The 27,330-nt window shown below is 41.5% G+C and overlaps 2 protein-coding genes and 1 long non-coding RNA gene across 9 annotated transcripts in view; 2 read left to right on the top strand and 1 right to left on the bottom strand.

Moving 5' to 3' along the window:
* ACOT9 (acyl-CoA thioesterase 9) overlaps nucleotides 1-3,239 on the top strand; it is an 83,508-nt gene extending 80,269 nt beyond the window's left edge. For 2 of the 3 annotated variants that reach the window (XM_081946252.1, XM_081946253.1), the window contains exons 15-16: nucleotides 721-871; nucleotides 1,061-3,233. In XM_081946252.1, coding sequence (XP_081802378.1) covers nucleotides 721-871; nucleotides 1,061-1,125 — 216 coding nt within the window. In that variant the 3' untranslated portion in view covers nucleotides 1,126-3,233. Of the gene's footprint in view, nucleotides 1-720; nucleotides 872-1,060 lie in introns of all 3 variants that reach the window. The other variant, XM_081946254.1, reaches the window with a different exon arrangement.
* A 7,392-nt stretch (nucleotides 3,240-10,631) lies between these two features.
* Nucleotides 10,632-27,330, top strand: part of LOC309389128 — a 32,943-nt gene continuing 16,244 nt past the window's right edge. For both annotated transcript variants that reach the window (XR_014174897.1, XR_014174898.1), the window contains exon 1: nucleotides 10,632-12,496. This is a non-coding gene — a long non-coding RNA (uncharacterized lncRNA). The remainder of the gene's footprint in view (nucleotides 12,497-27,330) is intronic.
* PRDX4 (peroxiredoxin 4) lies at nucleotides 13,637-25,142 on the bottom strand. Of its 4 annotated transcripts, none has more exons than XR_014174896.1 (7): nucleotides 24,578-24,983; nucleotides 19,724-19,841; nucleotides 17,434-17,550; nucleotides 16,899-17,021; nucleotides 16,135-16,265; nucleotides 14,879-14,992; nucleotides 13,637-13,754 (listed from the first exon to the last, which is right to left on the bottom strand). XR_014174896.1 is itself a non-coding variant. In XM_081947124.1 (7 exons), the coding sequence occupies exons 1-7, from the start codon at nucleotides 24,867-24,869 to the stop codon at nucleotides 13,704-13,706; spliced, it is 867 nt and encodes a 288-aa protein (XP_081803250.1). In that variant the 5' UTR covers nucleotides 24,870-24,982; the 3' UTR covers nucleotides 13,637-13,703. The 4 variants fall into 4 exon arrangements, 3 of the variants coding, with proteins under 3 accessions (XP_081803250.1, XP_081803252.1, XP_081803251.1); XM_081947124.1 differs by having other exon boundaries at nucleotides 14,879-14,913; nucleotides 24,578-24,982; XM_081947125.1 differs by lacking the exon at nucleotides 13,637-13,754 and adding an exon at nucleotides 13,762-14,675 and having other exon boundaries at nucleotides 14,879-14,913; nucleotides 24,578-24,988.

The following is a 27,330-nucleotide window of genomic DNA, read 5'->3' as shown; positions in this document are numbered from 1 at the left end:
TCTATCTCCAGTTTACAACACAGTCCTTTCAACACTTCCAAGAAGGCTCCACACCTATTTGCACCATTCAGGTGATCCCGATGACATAGATAAACATCCAGGCCCTAACAACTCTCTTAAATAAAAGAATGCACATGACCAGCTGTCTGCAAGGAGTAAAAATCCTTCCATTCAGATTAACAGAGTTGGAAAGGATCTTGTAGGTCTTCTAGTAAAACCCCCGCTGAAACAGGAGATCCTACACTATTTCTGACAAATGGCAGTCCAGTCTCTTCTTGAAAGCTTCCAGTGATGAAGCTCCCACAACTTCTGAAGGCAAGCTGTTCCATTGGTTGATTGTTCTCATTCCCCACCATCCAGTCAAAGCTGAAGCTTCTTGTATGAGAAATGAAATGTCTTCAAAGAAAAACCAGAAAGTTCAGTTGCCTCTTGCAAAAGCACTTTTGTTGCAGATGGTGGTTACGTAATAGCGAGGAGCTTGGCAACAAGTTGGAAGTGTAAACTAGTTGCCAAGTGTCCAGACTGTGATCACATGACCAGTGGGGCACTGGGGTGCCTGGAACTTCAATGACCAGTTGTAACCAGTCCTCATAACTTTGAACTATTGCTGAACAAATTGTTATAGATGAGGACTATCTGTAATAAAATGTCATGCATGCTTTATTCATTTTTGAAATTCTATACCCAATAACCAGTTGATCCTAATTTTTAATTTTAAAGGTTTGTTATACTGAAAAAAATAACGTTCAGGTTCGGGTTCATAGTGAAGTTTATGATCCAGACACCAGGGTACACCACACAACCAATGTCTTTCATTTCACATTTATGATAGAGAAGGAAATACCAGAGGTTGTTCCCAAGACATATGGTGGTGAGTAATCATTTCACTAATAAGCATTCTTGTGATGATAAAGACGGGAACATTTGTTTTATCTATCTAGAAAGAGCAGGCTTAAAAAAATAAGAAAAATAATATTTTTTAAAAATGTAAAAAATAAAAAAGGCCCGAGAAACTGATCATGTGATCTTATGAAACTTGACATTTGTGCTTTTCTTTCAGAATCTATGTTGTATTTGGATGGAAAACGGCACTTTGATTCAGTTATGAAAGAAAACACAACATAGGATCAGCACAGAATTATAGCTTTGGATGGCTTTGAAAATTCAAAGTGGTTATCAGAAAACTGAAAAGCATTTTTACTCCAAAAACAGTACCGAAATATTATAAAGCTTTTAGATTTCTATCAAAGTATTTTTGTTATTATTTATATAAATATTTTAATGTTCTCATTGCATATATTTTTCATATGGCCAGCTTGGCATCACTTGTGTCAGGGACACCTGTGCCAAGTGCTAAGGCAGGACTTCCCCCAGACCCTCCCTCCCTCTCATTATAATCTTCCTTCCTTCCTCCTTCCTTATTTCTTCTTTCTTCCCCTCTATCCTTTTCCTTCTTTGCTCACTTCCCATCTTTCTTTTTTGTTGTCTCCTTTTCTGTTCCTTCTTGGATGCTCAAATGCAAAAGGGGAAACATGTCTCCTTTTGTTTTGTTTTGCTTTTACAATACCAAAAGCAGATTTTCTAACGTGGTAGTAAATACAAGCAAAACACAAGCAGAGGAGAGGAGTTTTAATTTCAGTTTCAGAGCTGCAGACTAGTTTGCACCTTTTGTACAGAAGTTAACCTAAGCCACACCCAGGCTCCTTGCTGTTTCCTTGTTGCTCACCCAGCAAATACTGTTTCAGTTTCCAAACAGCCCTCATTGGCTGACTTAGTTGCTATGCCTATTCATTGGCTGACTTTGTTACCATGTCTCTGCCAGTATGAACTCTCTCACACTGACAGGACACTAGCCAGATGAATACTGATGGATGTTGGTAGGCAGAGGCAGATTTTTTTTCTTATTTTCCTCCCCAAAAACTAAGGTGCGTCTTATACTCTGGAGCGTCTTATACTCCAAAAATACATTACATCATACAGCTGTGATACAATTGAATAATAATAATAATAATAATAATAATAATAATAATAATAATAATAATAATAATAATAATAATAATAATAATAATAATGCCACCACAACACGCCAAATATCACAGTTGTAGAGGGCCGAAGTGTACAGTTTATTGATATCGCTGTTCCAGGAGATGCCAGAGTCAAAGAAAAAGAACTAGAAAAAGTAATGAAATATCGCGACCTGGCCATCGAAACTACACGGCTATGGATGAAGCATGTAACAGTGATACTCATTGTCATCAGGGCACTTGGCACCATGTCCAAGAATTTTATAAGATACATCAACAAATTGCAGCTTCCTGCAATAACACCAGCAGAACTGCAAAAAACTGCACTACTCGGAACATCTTATATTTTAAGAAGGTACTTGGTTGATACCTAGGATGCTGGCAGCAAACCATATGAACCATTAGCACCAGTCAATAGTATTTGTAATGCATTTTTGAATGTTCAGTTGGCCGAGTTTTGTGTTTAATGAATAAAGTATATAATAAAAAATAGATCAATGGCAGACTGAAAATTATCTGTTACGAAAAGGTTCAAGATGTTAGCTTTGATATTTAAAAATTTAAGATAGCTAGGAATTAATATAATTTAGAAATCATATTCTGTCTATTTTTATTTTGGTTGGATTTTAAGGTAATGAAAAATGCTTTTTGATTGCACAATCATAAAAAGTATTTATGCTTTCAAAATAATATTGGCCATAACTATGGAAATTTTCAAGTGTCAATTCTTTTCTAAAAACCACTGTGAAGATTTTGGTAAGTATGTCGCACTGTTTAGCTGGGGTAGCTTTTTAGAAGCTGGAATCAAGAGATTACTCTTAAGTGAAAGTCGGAGACAGAACTGATCATAAGTAAAAGGACAACAATTCTACTGCACCTGCATCTGTGTAATTTATGTGGTGGTTTATTACTCACAGGAAATAACTGCTCCTTCAGGTTCTCTAATATACTTGGTTTCTTTAGAAGCATTTCCTTGCAATATGCAATAATCTGATATTTCTTATGATTTTTGATTTTATTACAATTTTTTTCATCAGGACTTTCTAGTTAAAGCTTATTTTCAGAAACCATAGTTGGGAAAATAAAACTGATCTTGGACATTGGAACATTGCTATTGAATATTCTGTCTCTTCATAGTAACCTAATAAATATATAACAATCAGATATCCACCCATCTCCAGTTTTATCCTGTAATTGTTTGAATTAGTTTCCTTTATTAAAGCTGGTTATTCACTCGCTAATAGTGAAACTTATTGTTTGGAATATTTAATTTAGCTATTACATTCTCTAAACGAGGGATGTCCAAACTTTTAGCAAGGAAGGTCAGATTTGGTGAGGTGAAAATGTGTGGGGCCAACCATTCAGCCTGACATTCTTTGAATTATTAATATTAATGTGCAGTGAAGGAAAAAACGCCAGCTGGCAGGGATGAGTGACAGGCTGAGCCGGTGGGGAAAAGAGGCTGCGGGCCGCTCAAAATTTGAAAATGGGCCGCAATTGGCCCCTGGGCCAGACTTTGGACATGCCTGCTCTAAACCAAGAGAGCAACTCCCTTGCTGGAAAGTCAAAGCATAATCATGAGCCTTATGAAATGATTAATTGAAATTTGAATTTGGCATTGCCAGAAAATCATTTGGAAATATCTCTGTACTATAGTATTTGCAAGAACTCAAACTATCAAGGGCCACCTAAATAATCTATATGAGATGCATGTAGTTTCCAACTGAACATTTTCTGCACACTACTGCCTTAAACATTTTCAAAATTCTCGAAACAATAAGATCCTTAAAAATATTCAAATTATCTTAACTCAAATATCAGTGTCAGAGTTTGTTGCAGAAATCAATCCAGAAAGCACACAGATAACTGATTCAACAGGATTCATTAACTTCTCTATATATACAGTACGGTGCAAAAGTTGTAGGCAGGTGTGAAAAAGTGCTGTAAACAAAGAATGCTTTCAAAAATATAAATAATGCTTGTTTATTTTTGTCAATTTTCAAAATGCAAAGTGCATGAACAAAAGAAAAATCTAAACCAAATCAATATTTGGTGTGACCACCCTTTGCCTTCAAAACAGCAGCAATTCTTCTAGGTACACTTGCACAGTTTTTGAAGGAACTTGGCTGTTAGGTTGTTCCAAACATCTTGGAGAACTAACCACAGATCTTCTGTGGATGTAGGCTTTCTCACATCTTTCTGTCTCTTCATGTAATCCCAGACACACTCGATGATGAGATCAGGGCTCTATGGGAGCCATGCCATGACTTCTAGTACCTCTTGTTCTTCTTTATGCTGAAGATAGTTCTTAATGACTTTGGCTGTATGCTTGGGGTCGTTGTCCTACTGCAGAATAAATTTGGGGCCAATCATACGCCTCCCTGATGGCATTGCATGATAAAGAAGTATCTGCCTGTATTTCTCAGCATTGAGAACACCATTAATCCTGACCAAATCTCCAACTCCATTTGCAGAAATGCAGCCCCAAACGTTCATGGAACTTCCACCACGCTTCACTGTTGCCTGCACTCATTATTGTACCGTTCTCCAGCCCTTCGACAAACAAACTGCCTTTTGCTACAGCCAAATATTTCAAATTTTGACTCATCAATCCAGAGCACCTGCTGCCATTTTTCTGTACCCCAGTTCCTATGTTTTTGTGCATACTTTAGTCGCTTGCCTTGTTCCCATGTCGGAGGTATGCTTTTTGGCTGCAACTCTTCCCTGAAGACCACTTCTGGCCAGACTTCTCCGGACAGTAGACAGGTGTACGTGGGTCCCACTGGTTTCTGCCAGTTCTGAGCTGATGGCACTGCTGGACATCTTCCAATTTCAAAGGGTAATAAGCTTGATGTGTCTTTCATCTGCTGCACTAAGATTCCTTGGCCGACCACTGCATCTATGATCCTCAATGTTGCCCGTTTCTTTTTGCTTCTTCAAAAGAGCTTGCACAGCACATCTTGAAACACCAGTCTGCTTCGAAATCTTTGTCTGGGAGAGACCTTGTTGATGCAGTATAACTACCTTGTGTCTTGTTGCTGTGCTCAATCTTGCCATGACATGAAACTGTCTTTCACAACCTTATTTTATTTATTTATTTATTTATTTATTTGTTTGTTTGTTTATTTATTTGTTTCGATTTATCAGTCGCCCCCTCTCCGCAAAGGGACTCGGGGCGACGTACAATTAAATCAAAAATACAAGTGTGGCATGGAGGAGGTGACATCAATATTTAACAGTCAAATACAAGCGAGAGCCACTAGGTAAAAATAAATAGCAATAAATTAAAACAGTTAAAACAATTTAAAAACCCCAAAATTTACGTTTAAAATTAAAATATTAAAATTGCCAGGGAGGTTAGAAGGTTCTAGTTAAGCCAGGCCGGCTAGTTGGAACAGATGGGTCTTGAGTTTCGTGCGGAAGGAGCAGAGATCGGTCATTGTCCTGATATCTGGGGGGAGGTCATTCCAGAGGGCTGGGCCCATCACAGAGAAGGCCCTACTCCTGGGCGCCGCCCTCTGACGCTGCCTGGTGGACGGCACCCGGAGGAGTCCCTCTCTGTGAGAGCGAATTGGTCGCAGGGATGTATGGGGCAGGATGCGATCCCGCGGATAGCTAGGTCCTGTGCCATGGAGCGCTTTGAAGATGGTAACTAACACCTTGAAGCGCACCCGGTAGACCACAGGGAGCCAGTGCAGCTTGCGCAGGAGAGGTGTTATATGGGAGAACCTCGTTCTCCCCATGATTGCCCGCGCGGCCGCATTCTGGACCAGTTGCAGTCTCCGGGTGCATCTCAAGGGGAGCCCCATGTAGAGAGCATTACAGTAGTCCAGGCGGGACGTCACCAGCGCGTGAGTGACTGTGCGGAGGGCATCCCGGTCCAATAGGGGGCGCACCAGACGATAATTTGCTAGCTCCATCTTGTCCAGGGAAGGCTTCTTGAGCAAGGGCCTCACAACCGCCTCTTTCAAGGTGGCTGGCAGGAACCCCTCACTCAATGAAGCGTTCACAAGTCCCAATAGCCAGCCTCGTGTGACCTCCCAGGATGCCAGCACAAGCCAGGAGGGACACAGGTCCAATAAACATGTGGTGGCTCGCAGTCGCCCACGGAACCTGTCCAAATCCTCGGTGGCAACAGAGTCAAACTCCTCCCAGCATGGTCTCTCAAGACTCGCCTCGGACGTCCCCCCTGGAACACTGAAGGGGGCCCATTCCCTCCGGATTTGAGCAATTTTATCCTGCAGATATTCCCCAAATTCCTCTGCCCTGCCCTGCAAAGGGGGCTCCCGCTGCCTCTGTGACAAGAGGGAGCGGGTCACCCGAAACAGGGCGGCAGGGCGGTTCTCTGCGGACGCAATAAGAGTGGCGCAATATCGACATTTGGCCGCTCTTAATGCCACAAGGTAAGTCCTTAAGTAGGTTCTTACCTGTGTTCGGTCAAATTCGGAGCGAGAGGATCTCCATCTGCTCTCTAGGCGTCTCTTGTGGCGTTTCATCGCCCTTAGCTCCTCGGTAAACCAAGGAGCCAGGGTGGTTCGTTGCCACAGGAGAGGCCGCAAAGGCGCAACCCGGTCTAAGGCCCCGGTAGCCGCACTATTCCATGCAGCCACCAAGTCCTCCATCCGGGAGCGGGTCAGGTCCACAGGAAGTGGCCCAAGCTCCGTCTGGAACCTATCCGGTTCCATCAAACGCCTGGGGCGGAACCATCTAGGACAATCTGGTTCCGCCTCCCCGCGGCGGGGGGTAGCGCCAGGGAAATCGAGCCGGAGAAGTGAGTGATCTGACCATGACAGGGGCGTGATGGCTAGATCCCCTACTCCTAGATCACTCGTCCACTGGTCGGAGACAAAAACAAGATCCAGTGTGTGGCCTCCCTCGTGTGTGGGGCCCTGAATTACTTGAGTCAGATCCATGGCTGCCATGGAAGCCATGAACTCCCGAACTGCCTCGGATGCTTCTCCCATCGACGGCAGGTTAAAATCCCCTCTAACTAAAAGTTTGGGAGTCTCAACCGCCATCTCAGCGATCCGCTCGAGGAGTTCGGGCACGGCCGCTGATGTATAGCGAGGAGCCAAGTATACAATCAGCAGGCCCAACTGCCTCTCTGGGCCCCATCTCACGCCCAGAGACTCACACCTGGATGTCTGCGGCACAGTGAATTCTCTCGGTTCAAGATTCTCCCGTATAATTACCGCTATCCCGCCACCCCTGCCCTGGGCCCGTGGCTGGTGGAATACACGGTAGCCTGGTGGGCACATTTCCACGAGGGGCAGACCTCCCTCGTGGCCCAACCAGGTCTCCGTTATTCCTGCGAGGTCCGGCTCCCCCTCTGAAATCAGATCGTTAATGAGGGGGCCTTGTTAACCACGGACCTCGCATTACACAGCATCAGCCTGAGGCCCTGGCTCTGTAGAACCTGACCACCTAGAATGCGGGGGCTGGTACAAACGACCGGGCGTGTCCAACGACCACGGTCTCCCAACCGACTGCACGTTCTTCGACTGTCCTCGCATCTACCCCTCCCTACGACCGTAGGTATCACAAAGCCCTCTATAGGAATGTTATTTTCCCTCCCCTCCCCCGCTCTGCTCACTTCCCTCCTGACCACACCTGTTTGCCTGGCTCTAACCACACTCCTGGCCTGTATAACCCTCCCCCCACCCTGGAGCCCCCTAAAATATTTAAAAAACATTTGATTAAAAACCCCCTAATTCCCCGCTTCCTCCACCTCTCTGGGTTAATAAACCCGTCATCAAGGTGGGCCCTGGAAAGGGCAGGGGGCCATAACTGCGAGAGGGGGGACTCTTGCAGCCATAGCAAGTCTGACCTCAGGTAAATCGCGATCTTTTAGCTGTAACAGGGCTTAGTACATAGTAGGGTATTGTAGTGCTGGTAAAGTTAATAAGTCAGGGCTCCCATATGAAAGAGGGGAAAAAAAACGAACGTCCACAGTAGGAGCCAGGAAGCAGTTCGTAAAGGCAATAAGGCGGAGATTCCAGTTCAGCGGGGGGACATATTAACAGCGAAGGGCAGGGTAGAGAAGTCGGGAAAACTCAGGCATAAACCCTCACCCTCCATTTCTTGTCCTGCTGATCCTCTAATGGCCTCCAGCGGCCCCCGGCGCCTCGGTCTTGCTCCTCTCTCCAGCGGCCCTCGCACGGCCCTCGCTGGCCTCTCCTCCGATCTAAACAGCTCACCACGGCTGGAAAAAATGGCGCTCGATGTTTCTTGTGGCCAACCGTAGCCGCCGCCGCTCGGGTTGCAGGGTCGTCGCCTGGGTCGCCGCCATTCCCCTAGTCGTTTCTCCACCGAACCGTCGCTCCGCCGCTCAAGCAGCCACTCAAACCACTTCTCCGCTGCTCGGGGTTTTGCTTCCAGCTCCAGCTCCAGTACGTTCCTCCTCCCTCCTCAGCATGTTCCTTCCTCCTTTCCTCCTTCCTCCTGGCTGTCTGGTCACCCTGGGGGACCAAATTGTTCTTAAAAAGAGCCAGGGTGGTTGCTAAATACATTCCCGGCCCTCGAGATGGTAAAGAGGGTCGGCAGCACCCCCTACCCCGTTAAGAAGCCCCCCATAATCAAGGGAGCTCAGAGGTAGACCGCCATTCTCCTAGGAAGCTCCTCCTCCTCTTATCTTGATAGCAGAGTTTGGCTGTTCCTCACCCAGTTTTAAGCCTCCTACACAGCTCTTTCTGTTACAGTTCATGGGTGGGTTTCAACCTACGTGTGACATTGATGATCATTAGCACCTGTTTGACATAATTGGTTGATCTTATACCTGACTATAATCCTGCAAAATCCCTGACTTGTGCAAGTGTACCTATGAGAATTGATGCTGTTTTGAAGGCAAAGGGTGGTCACACCAAATATTGATTTGATTTAGATTTTTCTTTTGTTCACTCACTTTGCATTTTGAAAATTGACAAACGTCAATCATTATATTTCTGAAAGCATTCATTTACAGCATTTTTTCACGCCTGCCTAAAACTTTTGCAAAGTACTGTACATAATAACACATGAAGTAATATATACAATACCAAGAGTGGTTCTTCAGTTTCAGATCAGAGCAGCAGACCAGTTTAGTTCTCAACACAGACTAGATTCAATTTCAGAGTTCAGAGAGCAGACCACACTAGTTTCATTTCCAACACAGAGCTTAATACAGACAAAGAGAACCTCTTCTATACAGGGCAGTTAAGCTAGGTCTACGCCACACCCAGGCTTTGAGCTGTCTCTCATGGCTCTGTCACCAAATAGTTCCCATTGGCTGACCCAGTTGCCATGCCTATATATTGGCTGACCTTGTTACCATGTCCTATTCCAGCCAGTCAATGGCTGACCTGTTGCCATGTCCTATTCCAGTTCATGAATATTCTGACAATCAGGTTCATAATTATTATGAAAGTATTCAAATTTTATTTATTTTAAAAATTTATATAGCAGCCCAAATTGTAAATAGCAACCCTGAGTGGCATGCAAAACAGTAAAACCATTAAAAAAAACCAAGCTCCAAATAAAATTTCTGAACAAAGAGAAGCACTAGTTATAGAATAGTGATAATTTGAATACTTATATATTTTATAGTCCAGTTGCAACTTTTAAAAATGTATCATCATTCTACTATATTTGGAATATTTACTCCTTAAGAAAAATTGGAAAACTTTTGTTGGAAGTGAAAAGTTTGGATTATGCTGGGTCATACAGACATCTGACTGTCCGTTATAGATCACTGCAACAACAAAAGTGCATTGCCTTTTCCATTAGTCAGGAATGCTATGCTTGTGCAGACTTTATTGCTGCTGATACTTGCACTCCTCTGAGTCTTTATAGCAGCCAATATCACTACAGTATATTGTCAAGGGGAATTATATATGTATATTATTATATACATAAATTTAGAGGCTGAAAGGCATTAAATAACATACATATGTATTGAACTCCTGATTAGGAGCAGGCTGGCGGGGGCGGCAAGCTTCCCCGAGGGGAGGCCTTCAGGCCTTCCCTTGCTGAAGCGGCGGGCTGGCGGCGGTGCGGGCAGCGGGCGGCAAGCCTCCGCGAGGGGAGGCCTTCAGGCCTTCCCTCACTGAAACGGCGGGCTGGCGGGGGCGGCGCAGGTGGCGGGCGGCAAGCTTCCACGAGGGAGGCCGAAAGCCACCCGCCCCCCCTCTCCAGCCTCGCCTGGCTGGCTAAGGCTGCCAGGTGACCTGCTTAGTGACAGTCTTACCTGTCCTGCTGCCTCTCTGCCTGTCTGCTGCCTGTTGCATCCATCCATCACATCGGAGTGCTGCTGATTCTGCCTGCTGGTAAGTAACCCGGTTTTTTTTCTTTTATTTTTTAAATGTATTTTAAAATAATATTTTATTTATTGTGCACAGAATTTTTAAAAATAATTTTACTTAAAAGTATTGAGCATAGAATTTTTTAGAATGGTTTACTTCAATTTATTGTGTGTGGATTCTTTTTTTAAATTGTCTTAGACTATTTAAAAAAAGATTCTATCCAAAATAAATTAAAATAAACCATTTTAAAATATTCTATACTCAATACTTTAAAATGTATTGTGCATAGAATTGTTTTAAATCATTTTATTGTAATTTATTGTTTATGGAATATTTTTAATGGTTTCATTTTAAATTATTGTGTGTGGAATAGTTTGAAATGGTTACAGTATAAATTATTGCTGGTGGAATAATGGTTACAGTATACTATGGCTGGTAAAATACCTTAAAATAGTTACAGTATAAATTATTGCTGGTGGAATACTTAACAATGGTTTTTAAGGATTTTTTTAATTTATAGAATATCTTTTTAAAATTATTTTTTGGGAATTTTTATTTTTTAATTGTTTATAAAATATACTTACTACAAGAAATGTTATTCCTTTTTGCAAATGTTTTCTTTGTGATGCAATATGTTGCTTAAAAATGTTCAGACCAGGTTTATGTATCTCAAAGTGGCTGCTTTTCTATGGGCAGGCCAGGTTGATGCAAGGCAGCTTTGCCAGATTTTGTGTGTTTCACCCTCGTTGTTTAGGTAATTCTGAGGTGGTTGATGGTTCTGTGAGCTTCCTGGCACTGTCCTTTATAATTTCCCACAATGCCTTGATGGTTTTCATTCCAGTGGCTTTGTCTTTCCTGTCCTTAGGGTTAGGAAAAAAAACTGGTTTCATTTGCAGTCTTTTTTGGGGGGAGGGGGGATTCTTATTTTTTAGTGTTTTCCTGGCACTGTCAGTTTATGTGGGTGTGGGTGTGTAATGTATTGCAGTTATCTACGCATTAATAATGATCTAGTAATATTACCTTATACATTTAGGGACCTTTCTTTACATAATTGGTGTTTTCTTTCATACTTTTGGATTTCTAATTTCTGTTTCCGTTAGTTAGCAATGCTAAAAAAATCCCATGTGAAAAAGTATTTAAAGCCTTCTTGATTTTGATTGTCAATTTATTTATTCCTGCACATTGTAATATTTATTCATTTTCATATCTCTGTTTTTCCACTGTTGTGCAAACACAATTCCAGCAGCTGCTAACATGTGTAAAATTAAATATATATTGTACTCCCTTTCAAATAGCCAACAAAATATTTCTGGTTTTAATTCCATATCTTGCTTTACCATTGCTTCTAACCACTAACTTCTGAATAGCTACTTGGACTGACCTAAGTACTGAACCTAATTCATATATTCCTGTTTTTTGGAACTGAGAACTGAATTTCAGAAAAAGGAAATCTGTATTGCTCTAGGAATATGACATTTATTCTTGAACTATCTTCTTGGATGAAAGACTATATCTTTCCTGTTTGTTGGGGGACATCCTTCCTGAAAAGATTGTACATTGTTGGGTGAAAACAGAGGTCCCTTCTGTTACCTGTAGTGTAGTCCTCAGCTAACAACAACAATTGAGTCCAATATTGTTTTAGTTCTTCTGCAGTTAGTATTATTTAACAGGATGAAGAGGCAACAGAGTATGACCGCTAGGACAGTCATCTTTCCTATGTAAGTAGCTGTTTTATTGCTTTGTGTGCTTGTTTCATCCTTAATATAGTAGTGCAAGCAATTAAAGTCTTGCTTTCTATGTCTGTCCTTTGTGCAGGTTTTTTGAGCAAAGTAAATCGATAAGGTGGTGTGCAGAAGACTGGCAAGCCAGGGATCCTTCCTCTGTAAGTAGCTGTCTTTATTGCTGGGTGTGGTGTGGTCTGTGCTGTGTTCATCCTTGAGATAGTGAAGTGCAAGCAATTAAAGTCTTGCTTTCTGTGTCTCTCCTTTGTGCAGGTTGTTAGAGCAAGGTGGTAAGGTGGTGGTGCAGAAGACCCAAAAAAGGAGAGTAATTTTCCTTTTCTATTATTTTGTGTGCTGGTTTCATCCCAATGCAGTGCATGCAATGAAAGAGTTCATTTCTGTGTCTCTTCTTTGTGCAGTCCATTCATTGGAGTCCGTGATACTGAAGACTGGCAAGAACAGTCATCTTCCTTCTGTAAGTAGCTCTTTTATTGTTTTTGTACTTATTTTAATCTTATTGTAGTTCATCATTGTGGGCAAAGAATTCAGTGACATCGTATTGGCCACTCCCACCCAGTCACATGGCCGGCAAACCACTCCCACCCAGTTACATGTTCGGCAAGCCACTCCTACCCAGTCACATGGCCAGCAAGCCACTCCCACCAGGTCACATGGCAGGCAAGCCACTCCCACAAAGGAGGCCACACCTACAGAGTAGGTTCCAAAAAATTTTGAAACCCACCACTGATCTTGGGTAATTGTCAGTTCTTGCACATGGCTTTTAATTAAATAGAAATAACTTAATACATCACTTCATAGTGCTTCACTATTTCAGTATCATTCCTTCAGTTTAAAATGCACACATGCATTTTATAACATAGTAGAACAACAAATAAAAAAGATGGATATTCCCTCATCATACAGAGTTCTAAATTCCCCAGAGATTGCTTTCTTGCAGTCTCCTTGCAAGGAGCAACTATACAAAGCACTTGCAGGTAATCTCAAGACTTCTCCTTGTCAGGAGAGGAATTATGAAAAACCACTCGTCAGCTCTTCATTCCATCAGTAATCAGCTTTCCTTTTAGTAAAGTTATCTTCGATTCACTGTATCCTTCCTGGTCCATCTTTTTCCTCAAACCATGAACAAGTACTTTTGAAAGGACATTAGGTTCATATACTTCCTTCTTTATTATTTTCAAAAATTGCTTGTTTTAAGATCCTTTGGATCAACATGTTTTACAACACAGGGTGAGTTTTCTTCAGTTCTAATGAAGGAAGTTTTAACTACAAGTTTAAGGACCTTGATTTTTTTTTTTTTGAATAAACAGCAAAAGGGTGATTAGAACTTTGATTTTGGAAAGTTGCAAACTAAGAATCTGAAATAAGACTCTGGAATTAATTGTAAGAATCCTTCCCACAGGAAAGTGCTTTTGTTTTGAATTCTCTTTATATGACTTTATGAATTTATTTTTTTACTACATTTTCTTTTTTTCTATTTGTTTCTTTACTGCATTTTCTTTTTTTAAATTCTTTTAATTTATTTTGTTTTACTTTACCTTTTTAATTGTAATTTTAATAAAATTACTATAAAAAAGAACCAAAAATCCAATGGGAATTAACAAAATTAATGGAATTTTATTTATAATTTTTAGTTGAAAGCTAAACTGTTTAGAAGAGAGCAGTCAGTTCACTTTACCAAAATACTTCAATTTCCCCGCAGGATCTGGAATTATCTGCAAAAGAAAAAAAAGTATTACTATCGAAACACATCAAAACACAGTCTTGATGTACATGTATGGTTGGTTTTGAAAAACTATATTATTAATCTACAGCCTAAAATTATTGTCTTACGTTACATATTTAAAAAACTTTATTTACAGCTGTTTTCCTTATCACCACATTTTCAAATAATCTTCAGATTGATTTAAAAACAGATAAGAGTTATCACTAACTCTCTACATTCTGTGATCTTACATAAATTCTACTTTATTTTAAAAAATGGAAATAGAAATTCTTTAATAGCTATTTTGGCTCTTCGCTTTAGTCCCATCCACCCTAACAATAAGTATCTGCAAGTATACTCACAACTTTGTCTTTAAAAATGGCCACGGTCAATGCCAGTTAAGGAGTTTTGTAAAAATAAGAAATTGTAAGTTTTTTTTTTAAGATTTGAGGAAGACAGGCTGATACTGGCAGAAAAAAAGGCTGAAACTTATTGGCTCTGATGTTTTTGCAATCTACATCTAACTTAAATAATCGTTTTCTTTTGAAGTGCTATAGAATTCAGAGAAAAGTTTGAATATCAATTCAATCTACAATATCAACTCTTAAGAAAATAGTTATATAAGGGGCATACTTCCCTTTGAAATAGATTTTTCCAAAGAATTCAAAAAATAAAAAATAAAGCATTAGAAATATAGGAAATAAATAGTTTGCTCACTGTGAATTTCTATCTTGACTGACTGAACTGAAAACTGCAATAATTTCTTGATATTATAATATTTGCATATGGTGAAGGAATTACTGCTACATGCTTCAAGCATACCTGAGAGAAAGTTCAGCATTTGAATAGATGTAAATAATTAGTAGTTCAGGTCTGGCATAGGCCCTAAATGCCACTATGCCAAGCAAGATGACAGGGTAATGAGATGTACCTAAAGCACATAAAATGTCACAGTAGTATTGCAGCAAACATTCATTTTCATGCAGGGCAGAAAACGACAGTTACATGGCACTAAAATTGCTGGCACACTGTTTTTGGCATATGGGTGACATTTCCCCATGTGACATTTTCTGTTAAGACTGTGTGTGTTAATAGGCATTTTTAAAATGATAATGCTTAAAAAATTCAACTTACTGTTTCACTGCCTGGTTTCCAGCCAGCAGGACAAACTGAGAAAATAATGAAGACTGAATTAACAAATAAACTTGTCTTCTTATTCTTGTTCTGTAGACTATTGAGGCCAAATATCTACTATAAAGATAAAAAAATATTTTCTGCAAATGAAAATTTGATGGCAAAATCCTAATTCTAAGTACCCAGGCCTAGTCTAGGCTGAGTGTTTTTCAGGAAACCCTTTGTATCTGGAACATATATGCTAGGATGTAGGCATTCAGCACTCAATAGCATTTTAATTTATTTCTTCATAAACTTGTTTAAGATCAAGAGTGATATAAACATGAAAATCTAATTTTTGCTGTGCATATGTTTAAAAATTTTGTTTTCTAATTAGATGAATGTTTAACTAAATTCAAGATTAGCTTCTGCATATTTTATTATGCTGTAATTCTTAAACCAATGACTTGTTTCCGGTACATGTGTTTAACTTCAACACAAAGTAGCATATTATTTATTTGAATATTAGTAATATGTTTTACAAGCAGAAAGTGCAGTTTAGACAACAAAAGTAAGATATCTATAGCATTTTCAAACATATTACTTTTCTCTATCAATACAAGCAAAGTATGCCAGATTCTCCAGTGACATAGATCAGAAACATCAAATTAAATGGTAGGTACTTAAGTAATTCTGCTGATCAAATGTGAATAATCTTCATGAAGATGTCAAATGGGTAGCAGATTACACATTTGACATAGATCTGATACCATCTTTGGTAGTGTCTATCTAGTAATGATAGAAGAGTTTAATGGTATAGTTCTGGTTATTACGGATCTAGTAATCTAAGTAGGATTTTTAAAAATCTGAATAACAATATGAAGAAAGGAACTATCCACTGCTTCCTTTTTTGTATAGTGAGGAGAAAGATACTACAATTTCAGGATTATTCCAGTTTGGGAGTTTTGAGGCAATAATGAACCATATTCCAAAGGTTATATAAATTTGTATTTAACTACTGTTACCACCAAAACATTTTTTTATTTATTAGACTTTTATCCCATCTTTATTACTTTAAAAATAACTCAAGGCAGCGGACACACACAATACTCTCTCTTCCTCCTATTTTCCCCACAATAACAAATATGTGAAGTTGGATTGAGAGTGAGCAGCCCAAAATCATCCAGCCAGCTTTCATGCCTAAAACAGGATAGAATTCAGTCTCCTGGTTTCTAGGCAGCACCTTAAATACTGCACCAAACTGAATAGATAAGTACCTTCTCCATGTTTGTCAGTATACTGGAATGCTTGTATTAGACGAAGGGTTTCATCTACTGATCTGCCAACAGGAAGATCATTCATTGTTATTTGTCGAAGAATTTTCTTGTCATCAATAATAAACAGACCTCTGTGAAAACATGAGAAAAATGAAAAAGAAAAAAAATCATTTTTGAAAATAGTGAAAGATGTATCTGATGCAACCCTTTTTTATACTGTATCCTAGAACAAAATAATTTTAAATCCTCTAAATAATTTGTACTGTTTAATTCCACCATCATTTGAATACATAGAACTTGGATTATTAAAACAATTTTGGTAATTATTAATCTAATATTTAAGGGTTGCACCAGGTAAGATAAATATTTGATTAAAAAAGTTGAACCACTTCATTTGTCACTATGTATAAAAAACCCAGAATAGTTCATACTAGCTGAATACCCGTGCTTCGCTTCGAAACTGTGATCGGATTTGATAAATCAACACTTACAGCTTGAAAAATAGCTGTGGTTATAATCAGCTTCTCCTCTCCTCTCCCTTAGGCTTGCCCCATAGAAATCTCTCCTATCCCCCTTCTCTCCCTCAGCCTTGCCCCACAGAAGCCTCCCCTATCCTATCCCCTTCTCTCCCTCAGGCTTGCCCCACAGAACCCTCCCCTATCAGGGGTGGGTTTCTGCCGGCATACTGCCGATTTGGTGTGTGTGCATGGAGATTTCATGATCGCAGCGTGAGTGGTTTTTGCTTATATAGAGAAAGATTATACCTAAGAGCATGTCCTTGGTCCTCTAGATAAACACCATAGTCTTTTGAAATCTGGTGTGTCAAATCAGAAAGCAGAGGTATCTTCACTGGTCCAAGTCCTCCTTGTTTTCGTGGTGTATTTATCCTATTGCAATAAAAAGTAGCCAAATATTCTATTAAAGCATTATTTTATACGTTACACTAATCTTGAATAGTTAATTAATGGTATCATAAATAAACATGTTCCAAAAGCATATTTAATCACAAAAATTAAAATTTAGTTCCATTACATAAAATTAAGCGAAAAAAAACTCTTAATGGAAGAGTAAGGCAGCCCTGTGGTTCTCACCCTTGTTGAGATACCTCAATAATGTTATTTATACCTCAATTAATTCAGATAAAATTAAAATTTATGGCATAAGGATTATAAATTGAAAAGCTATTGATTTGATAATAAAATTTTCAGGTATAACATGTTTGAATTTTACAGGACTATAAAACTGAATGGTTCACCACCAGTAATTTGCATAAGTAAAAAGATAGGGAAAAGAACATACCATGCTAAATGAGTGAACTGTGAATCTACTGAGCAAGCTACCACTTCAGCATCAATTGCTCTGAATTCTTCAATTCTGTCACTAAATGCTATTATTTCTGTTGGACACACAAATGTACTGAAGAGAGATTAAAATTAGATATTTTAAAAACTGAAATAATAGTTTAAATGTTGTATTATTTTAAATGCTGTATTACTCATGCAAGAATATCTTTTCCATAGTGTTTAAGAAAATTTCTTGAATTGTAACCTTATTATATTGGGTACCTAATACTCTATTCTGAAGATTTGAAACAAGTGCTATGCATGGACATATCCTTACAGTGCCAATATAACTGTATTTTATGACAATAAGATATTAATAAGCTCTTATTCAGTAGCACAAATAAATCAATTTCACATTTTCAACTTTTTTCAATAGAATTTAGTAAACTTCTGCAATTTTACAGTTGCAAGAATTTACAGTTGCAAGTAAAATGTTTGTGTATATTCTAAAATTTGTATCACATATTTACCGTATATCGTCCATTTATTACCGTGTTTCCCCCAAAATACGACCTGTTCTGAAACTAAAGCCTTGCCACATTTTTCGAGTGGACAAAAATATAAGCCCACCCCTGAAAATATACCTCTGGCCAGGCATAGCACCGCTCACCGACGTAGTGCTATCCTGAAAACGCCAAGCCGCAGGAGCTGGGGGGGGGGGGGGGAGAAAGGCGCTCACATTGCTTGCTGCCTTCGGGATACCGCTAGGTTGGGGAGTGGCGTTCTGCCTGGTTGGAGGGGGGAGTTGCTGGATGGTTGCTCCCTTGCGAACTGGCTCCCGAAGAGCTGGCCACAGCCTCAGGGGCGAAGCAGCCATGAGGTGACCAAGCTCACGAGCAACCACCCAGCAAACCCCCTATCTAGCTGGGCAGAGCGGCATTCACTAACTTAGGGGGTATACCTAAGGCGCCAAGCAACGTGGTGCTCTACCCGCTCCCCAGCTCCCGCGGCTTGGCACATTAGGGATACCCCCTAGGTCAGTGCATGGAGCTCTGCCCGGCTGGAGAAGGGGGTTGTGCGAACGCCTGTTCCGCCCCCAGCAGGCATGCCTCCTAGCCTCAACATGTCCGGGCCCAGCTCTCACTGCAGCTGCCGCCCCTCCGAGCATAACATCATCTTTGGTTCCAAACTCCCAAATTCGGCTGCCGAGTCTTCCAGCAGCAGCCACTCTAGGAGTCTGCTCTATGGTTGTGGGTTGGCTGCTGGAACACTCTGTAAGAGAGTCTTCAGGACAGAGAGTCTTCCAGCAGCCAGGCTACAGCCATAGAGTGCACTCCTAGAGTGGCGGCTGCTGGAAGTCTCGGCAGCCGAGTTTGGAACCGGAGAAGACGTTACGCTTGGAGCGCGGCGGTGGCAGCTGCTGCAGGGAGAGCTGGGCCTGGATATGTTGAGGCTAGGAGGCATGCCTGCTGGGGGTGGAACAGCCGCTCACGCAACCCCCTTCTCCAGCCGGGCAGAGTTCTATGCACTGACCTGGGGGTATCCCTAATGTGTCAACCATGGGAGCTGGGGAGCGGGCAGGGCATCACGTGGCTTGGCGCTTTAGGGATACCTCCTAGGTCAGTGAATGCCGCTCTGCCCGGCTGGATAGGGGGTTTGCAGGGCAGTTGCTCGTGAGCTTGGTCACCTCATGGCTGCTTCGCCCGAGGCTGTGCCTGGCTCTTCGGGAGCCGGTTCGCAAGGGAGCAGCCACCCGGCAACCCCAAAACAATAAGCCCTCCCCTATAATAAGCCCAAGGCCATATTTTGTAAGTAAAAAGAAAATAAGACCCTGTCGTATTTTCGGGAAAACACGGTATAAATTGTGCTTAAGATAGTCATGATAAAATAAAGTCTTCAAAGCTGGCCATTTTCAGCACTGTACATCCCTTGTCCCATTTTAATATTTTCAGACATTAAATGTGGTGGTGCAGTGGTTAGTACTGTAGGGCTAGCTCACTGCCCACTCCAGTTGCTTGATTCTGAGCGGCTCCAGTTTGACTCAGCTTTCCATCCTTCTGAGGGTGGTAAATGAGGACCTAAATGAGGACCTAGGGCAATATGCTGACTCTGTAAAGTCAGTAATTGCTTAGAAAGGGCTGTAAAGCACTGTGAAGCAGTATATGTCTAAATGCTATTGCTATTCAACATGAAAAAATATCTTAATTCCTTTCATCTTTTTTTGTCTATGTATGAAAATATCTATTAAATATTTTTCTTCAATAAACATATTGCAAAAACACATAAGTACTAACACATTTGCTTACAAATCAAGAGGATAAAAGAAGAAAATAACATATTTTCCTTCAAAATCTGCTAATTTCAGTTCTTTAAACTCTCCATTGATGACAGCTGTTCCCTCCCAGTCAGGTGCTGGTTTAGAAACTAAAACAACAAACAAAACATTTAAAATCAACATTTTGATTTTATTTCAAATAAATAGTAATAAATAAATAAACAGTGGTGTCACTCAAAGTGAATGGGTAATATTTTCATTCTAGTAAATGAAAACTGCAATTTTGTTTCAAAAACTGAGTATTTAGTAGACAAATTATTAAACATTTTTTAAACTTTTGCTTTTATTATTTACTGTAGCAACATAAAGTCTTACGAATTGTTAAACTACTAAAATAAATCCATGAATTATCAGTTTTTAAAACGATTTATGTAGAAATGCCATCCCAAATGTTTAAGGATTGAATCAATGCTTTTATTGTTGGGAATAATGGCTAAGCTTCGTTCTGTGAGGCATTATTTGAAATGTATAAAATAAAGTTAAATTATTTTTAAAATACTTTATTTTTTTAAAAAACATCACAGTAAAGGTTAAGCTATATAAAAGTAATTGCCTACTACAGACATTTATTATAAAGTACTGATGGTCTTCGATAGCTGGCAATATTTAAAGTCTAAAATAAAATATAAAATATTTGTGTAATAAGGCTGTAGATGTAATAAGGCTGTGGCTATTGCCTTTTGTTAAGGCAATGAATAGAAATGGATTATGCTGACAGTATATTGTATGCTACAAAAAAGGTAGCGTATTTTTTGGCGTATAAGACGCACCAAAGTTTTGAAGAGGCAATTTTTTTTTAAAGTAGGTAGGTAGATAGAGGGACAGAGAGAGAGAAATACTGTAGGTAGGGAGAGAGAGGGAGTAGTTAGGTAGGTAAAGGGAGGGAGGGAGAGAGAGAGAGAGAGAGAAATAGAGATAGAGAGAGAGAGAAATACAGTAGGTAGGTAGAGAGAGTGTGCGTAGGTCGGTAGGTAGAGGGCTAGAGAGAAATATATATAGAGAGAAATACAGTAGATAGGTAGGTGTTTCTGCTGGCACAGCATTTGATCAATGTAATTCTCATCAATCAGTTAAAGAGCTTTCCAAAAGGAAAAAAAAAGTTTTTGCACTCTGCAAACCTCCCAAAAACAGCCCATTTTTCACGAAACAGGCTCATTTTTTTTTTTAAAAAAAAGCACAAATAGCCTTGGGGGTGCTTGCAGAGTGCTCCTGGGGGGTACACCCCCCCCCCAAACAAGCAAAAAACTGCCCATTTTTTGTCAAACAAATTGCATGCATAGCCTTATGGAGGCTTATAGAGTGCTGCTGGGGTGGGTGGGGGGAACGGCCCATTTTTTGCTCATTTCTGCCCGACCCAGCCCCCAGGAGCTCTCTGAAAGCCTCCCTAAGGGTATGCACAGCCATTTTGGTGAAGGGGGCAGGGCTTCGGGAGGCAAAAAAATGCTGTATTCGGTGTATATGACGCACCCAGATTTTCAACCTCTTTTTTGAGGAAAAAAGGTGCATTTTATACTCCAAAAATACAGTAAATGTTTATGTTCATAGTGATAAAATATGCTGACAAATTTCTTCAAAGTATTACCGTATTTATCGGCGTATAACATGCACTTCCCCCCCCCCCGAAAAATAGGGGGCAAATGATGTATGCGTGTTATACGCCGATATAATGTTAAGAAGCCATGTTTTTACAGTTTAATACGGCCCTTTAACAGCCCTCCCTGCTCTATGTAAATGCGGCCCGCCCACGGCAAGCAGAAGACCTTTCAAATTTCTCTCCCACCACCTCCTTTTCGCGCTTTTCCTTTCCCTTTTCCTCCTTCAAGCTCCGTGCTCGCTGGAGGAAAAGGGGAGTGGGGGGGGGGGTATTTCCGAGTTCCAAAAGCAGAAGACCTTTCAAATTTCTCTCCCACCACCTCCTTTTCGCGCTTTTCCTTTCCCTTTTCCTCCTTCAAGCTCCGTGCTCGCTGGAGGAAAAGGGGAGTGGGGGGGGGGGTATTTCCGAGTTCCAAAAGCAGAAGACCTTTCAAATTTCTCTCCCACCATCTCCTTTTCGCGCTTTTCCTTTCCCTTTTCCTCCTTCAAGCTCCGTGCTCGCTGGAGGAAAAGGGGAGTGTGGGGGGGTATTTCCGAGTTCCAAAAGCAGAAGACCTTTCAAATTTCTCTCCCACCATCTCCTTTTCGCGCTTTTCCTTTCCCTTTTCCTCCTTCAAGCTCCGTGCTCGCTGGAGGAAAAGGGGAGTGGGGGGGGGGTATTTCCGAGTTCCAAAAGCAGAAGACCTTTCAAATTTCTCTCCCACCACCTCCGTTTCGCGCTTTTCCTTTCCCTTTTCCTCCTTCAAGCTCCGTGCTCGCTGGAGGAAAAGGGGAGTGGGGGGGGGGGTATTTCCGAGTTCCAAAAGCAGAAGATCTTTCAAATTTCTCTCCCACCACCTCCTTTTCGCGCTTTTCCTTTCCCTTTTCCTCCTTCAAGCTCCGTGCTCGCTGGAGGAAAAGGGGAGTGGGGGGGGGTATTTCCGAGTTCCAAAAGCAGAAGACCTTTCAAATTTCTCTCCCACCACCTCCGTTTCGCGCTTTTCCTTTCCCTTTTCCTCCTTCAAGCTCTGTGCTCGCTGGAGGAAAAGGGGAGTGGGGGGGTATTTCCGAGTTCCAAAAGCAGAAGACCTTTCAAATTTCTCTCCCACCACCTCCTTTTCGAGCACGCGCACACACAGGAAAAGCAGACAAGCAGGAGAGAGAAGAAAGAAGGCAGGAAGGCAGAAGGAAGGGAAGGATGGAACTGGAAGGGAGGCAGGAAGGAGGGGAGGAGGGAGTAAGGATAGACAAGCAAGAGGGAAAGAGGAAAGAAAGCAGGAGGGCAGAAGGGAGGTGGAAGGAAGGAAAGAAAAGCAGACACGCTGGAGGGAAAGAGGAAAGAAGGCAAGCAGGCAGGAAGGAGGCAGAAGGAAGGAGGGAAGGATGGAACTGGAAGGGAGCAGGGAAGGAGGGAGGGAGAAAGGAAGGATAGGAGGATAGGGAAAGAGGAAAGAAGGCATGCAGGCAGAAGGGAGGGAGGTGCAAGGAAGGAAGGAAGCATAGATAAGCAGGAGGGAAAGAAGGCAGGCAGGCAGGAGGAAAGAGGAAGGAGGGAACTGGAAGGGAGGCAGGCAGGAGGAAAGAGGAAGGAGGGAACTGGAAGGGAGGCAGGAAGGAAGGGAAGGAGGAAGGGAGGGTGGAAGGAAGGATAGACAAGTAAGAGGGAAAGAGGAAAGAAAGCATCTGAATGTACTAAACACGAGTCTTCAGGGAAAAGATGCTTCAAAGTTCTTTATTTGAAATTTAAATTTTTTTCCTGAAATTTCCCTCTTAAAATGAAGGTGCGTGTTATACGCCTGTGCGTGTTATACGCAGATAAATACGGTAATTCTTCACAATTTAGTGTACTGTATAGTTATATCTCTGTGTGTGTGTGTGTGTGTGTATAAAGATTATATATACACACGTATGTACATAAATTAGTGTGTATACACACACAGAGAGAAAAATTCATAGAAGCAAGTAGCTAATGCCACTGAAACAAAATTCAGACTTCAGATCATAACAAAAGAGACTGAATCGCAATTCGGGCTAGAAAAGAAAAATTAAATTCTTAGCTGAGCAATTTTATACCTATATATATTCTTTTTTACTGACCTCTATACTCTCAGTATATAATACTGTTAGTTAGAAAGACAACTGAGGATGTTATTGTAACATGCTTGTAACAGAATATGTATGCAGTATGGATATTTTAAAATGTCTGATATTTTAGAATTATTCCCCAAGAACTCTGTAATGGATTAATAATAAATTTTAATCTATAAAAATAGTCTGAAATAAACCAATAAACCAATGATAGACACATCAAAGAAAAAGGGGTAGCAGTTTTGTAAATAATTCTAGTAAAACTTACAAAGAAAGTCAAGTAGGTGTATGTCAGTTTGAAAGAATAGGTTTGTCTGTTGTACCATTTATTTAATTTATTATGAACTGCTAGTATAACAGCATTAGAAATTTTTAGAAATGTATCAAGTGTAGTAATATTTTTCTACCATTTCCGAACTAGGCCCCAAACAAATGTTTTTAAAAGAATGACTTTGATTCTCCTGCTTCTTTGTATGGCTCATTACACCAGAAACTTTCGTGACGTGTCCTTTAAAACTTGTCTGAAGTTTTATTTAGCAGATACTTGGAACAACATATAATATTTGTGATTGCTGTTCAATTTCACCCATTTCTTCTGTGCTCATAGTGGTTATCAAAAAGTTCACATTTCAATCCTTTTCTTAGTTTCTGAAGAAAGGCTTTTTATTAACTCCATACTGTTATTAAAACATCATATATGACAAGTGAGCAAGACTTGCTGTGACCACTCTTTTCCTGAAGGAACACTGCCATCACAATACATATCTTTCAAGCTCTACCACGGCCCTTTGTGTTACCATGCAATGCATCAACTTTCTCCCTAATAGCACTCCAAATGTGTAGGGCTTCCCACGGCCTCCCATTCTAAGTGCAAACCATTCTTGGAGCCCGACTGAGGAAGACCAAATGCTCTTAAGGACAATAAGATCAGGCGCTGCGGGAGAAGGATGGCCTTTCAAGTTGGGTCTTTGCGGCCCTGACGGAACAGGAAGCCCAACTTGCAATTAGGAAGGATACAGCTAAGGCGACGGGGAGAAGACGGAGCTTCGGGTCTTTCCCTCACTCAAGGACTGAAAAGACAAGGCAGAGACTGGCTCGGGCAGCTCAGCCTCGCCCCGTCCCTCTCTCCCGGGCATAAGGCGCGGCGGCCTTTTTGTGCACTTACTCTTGGCCTTGCTGAGGTGCAGTGAGTGGTCTTTGACGGGCACCCGCGATGCCTCGCCAGGATACACCTCGCCCCCGGCGTAGTAGTGGCACTTCTCGTCGCCGTAGCCGAAGCTCTGGGCAGCCTCAGCGGCGCCCACCTCCTCCGACATCGTGGCCGCCAATATCAGCAAAACCATGGAGCAGACTGCTAACAGTTCTGAAACGGATTTCAACCGCCGGCGCCACCCGTTCAGCCGCGCTGCCTCCTGGCTTTCGCTCGGAGGACCGCGCGTTAGCCTTCCAACCTCCATAGCCGCACGTCTCGCTGGCCCAGCTGGCAGAACAAAGGGGAAGGCAGGGCAAGGCAGGGGAGGCCTGGAGGAGGAGGAACCAACCAACCGAGCTGCTTTCTGGGGCGGGGCGGGGCGACGACCGTCCCACTCTGGGAGACGCGCAAGCGCGGTAACTGGCGCGCTTCCACGCTTCGTTTCGTAGAGACGCCCAACTGGCTGTGGCTATTTTGTGGGGATACCGGGGAGAAGTTGATTGGGAAGCCTTCTCCGTTCTCTTAAAGTAATTGGTCAAGAGCTTAAAGCTGGTTCTTCTAAAACTACAGGTGCGAATCCCGTGCCTTTAAATAGATTTAAAAGCCGATATATCAACGCTATTGATGTGAAAGGACATAGTGACACGAATCAATCTAACCCAGTGTTTCTCAAACTTGGCGACTTTAAGTCCTGTGGACTTCAACTCCCAGTTGAAGTCCACAGGACTTAAAGTTGCCAAGTTTGAGAAACACTGATCTAACCTTTGCTGTTTGCTTCTATTAAGGATTGCTTGTGCTATTCTGCTACAGTTAGGAATTATTTGTTAGGAATTAATTCTGTAAAAGAATTGTATCCTTTGCTATCAGGTTTCTCGCTTCTGTTACTTGCTTCAGAGCTAGGCACATCGTTGGATATATAACAACAAAATAGTTCCAGGAACATCGACCACTTCATTCAGTTGAAAATTGTCTTACTTTACAGCTGGGAGTGGGAGTGGGAGCGGGGCGGGGGGCGGGGCCGGACCTGTGCATAAGGTGGCAGCCCAGAGCCAAAGCGCCAGCGGGTTGGGGAGGGTCCTGAAGTGAGCGGGCATCCTTCCTGCAGCACCCAATGCTGGTACCTCTTCCTGGCCAGAGCTGGAATACTGCCAAGTTTAAGTGCCGGTACATTCTGGCCTTCCCTCCGGCGGGCCTAGGCAGCTGCTGGAGACAGATTAACCTGTTTCAGCGCCTGGCATCCAGTTGTCCTAGCTTTTCTCAAGCATTTCTTTGCTAATCTGATTTCCAGGTGTGTTGCATTTCTTGCCGTCATGTGCAGGAAAAGAAAAGTTTGTGGGACTAAAAAAAAAGTTCAATCAATCAATTCCAACTTCCCTCGATTTTTTTCCCCACGAGGTTGGAATTAATTGATAGAACTTTTGTTTTAGTTCCACAAACTTTTCTTTTCCTGCACATGAGGGTGAGAAACGTGACGGAGAAACAATGGACCTGGAAATCAGGTTAGCAAAGAAATGCTTGAGGGTAGGAGGGCATCTGGTCAGTGGTGGGTGGGGAAAGCGTGACGCTGCTATGCAATGGAGAAACAGGAAATGGAGCAGCTGGCATGAGGGAAGGAGGAGAAGCAGGGAGAAGAAAGTTTATTATTGTTTATTAACTCTTTTACATACTACCAGTATACATTTGTCACATGTTTGTTTAGCTACTGTGTACAACCTACAGCATCCATAAGCTTCCAAACAAAATCACACAATGCCTTAGTCCCCCAATGACTACCCTGATGTAGTACTTCTTCCATCAGCTAACACCCATTTACCCCCTCCATTTTTTATGGCTCCCAGTTTCTTTAACTCCCTTTTCTCATAACATTAAACATTCAGTTCCTTCTGCCTCTGCCATTTCCCCATGAACTAAATCTTTCCCTTTGCTATTAATCAACCCTTGTTCCAGTGGTGAAATTTAAAAATTTTTCCCTACTGGTTCTGTGGGTGTGGCTTGGTGGTGGGCATGGCTTGGTGGCCATGTGATCAAGTGGGCATGACTGCACAACTGACTCACACACAATGCAAAAGCAGCTGGACTTCACACAAAACGGCCTCTGCAACAAGCAGGAACCTCACAGAGAACTCAAAAACCAACTATCACACTTTACACAAAAATAACACAAAAGCTGCACAACTGATTCACACACAATGTAAAAACAGCTGGACTTCACACAAAATGGCCCCTGCAACAAGCAGGAACCTCACAGACAATCAGGCACAGCTGATTGTTGCACAGCTGATCATCCAAACTTTTTTTCACTTTTTAAAGCATTTTTTTACTACTGGTTGGGGGGAAAAGGTAGTAAAAAAATGCTTAAAAAGTTTTTAAAATGCACAGCTGATTGTTGCACAGCTCATCGTTGGAACTTGTATTTACTTTTTAAAGCATTTTTTTACTACTGGTTTGGGTGAACCGGCCTGAACTGGTAGCATTTTACCCCCTGCTTCGTTCTTCCCAAATTTTTCCAAAAGTATGCACTACTTTGAATCACTGTTTATAGTCCTTCTTTGTTCCTTCAACAATTTCAAAGCTTGATTTAATGCATACAATTTACAAATCTGTGTTGAGCAACTTAAAGGCAACATTCCAGCTTCTACCAAAACTTCTTCTCTTCCTTCTACTAGTCAGGAGGACCCATCTATAAACAAATTAGCTCCTTCTCCAAAGGGAACATCCCTTAAGTC

The sequence above is a fragment of the Natrix helvetica genome (genome assembly GCF_964273705.1).
Source record: "Natrix helvetica genome assembly, chromosome: 3".
NCBI lineage: Eukaryota > Metazoa > Chordata > Lepidosauria > Squamata > Natricidae > Natrix > Natrix helvetica.
Note: the sequence above shows the minus strand (reverse complement) of the source record. Positions and strands in the feature narration are given on the sequence as shown.

What these genes read in the sequence shown, in the direction of transcription:
- PRDX4 (XM_081947124.1), bottom strand. Translation starts at nt 24,869, where the DNA reads ATGGAGGTTGGAAGGCTAACGCGCGGTCCTCCGAGCGAAAGCCAGGAG. An exon ending in CAGTTCACTCATTTAGCATG is followed by an intron (nt 17,022 to 17,433) that starts GTATGTTCTTTT and finishes TTATTGCAATAG; the next exon opens with GATAAATACACCACGAAAAC. An exon ending in GGAAACCAGGCAGTGAAACA is followed by an intron (nt 13,755 to 14,878) that starts GTAAGTTGAATT and finishes TTTCTTTTGCAG; the next exon opens with ATAATTCCAGATCCTGCGGG.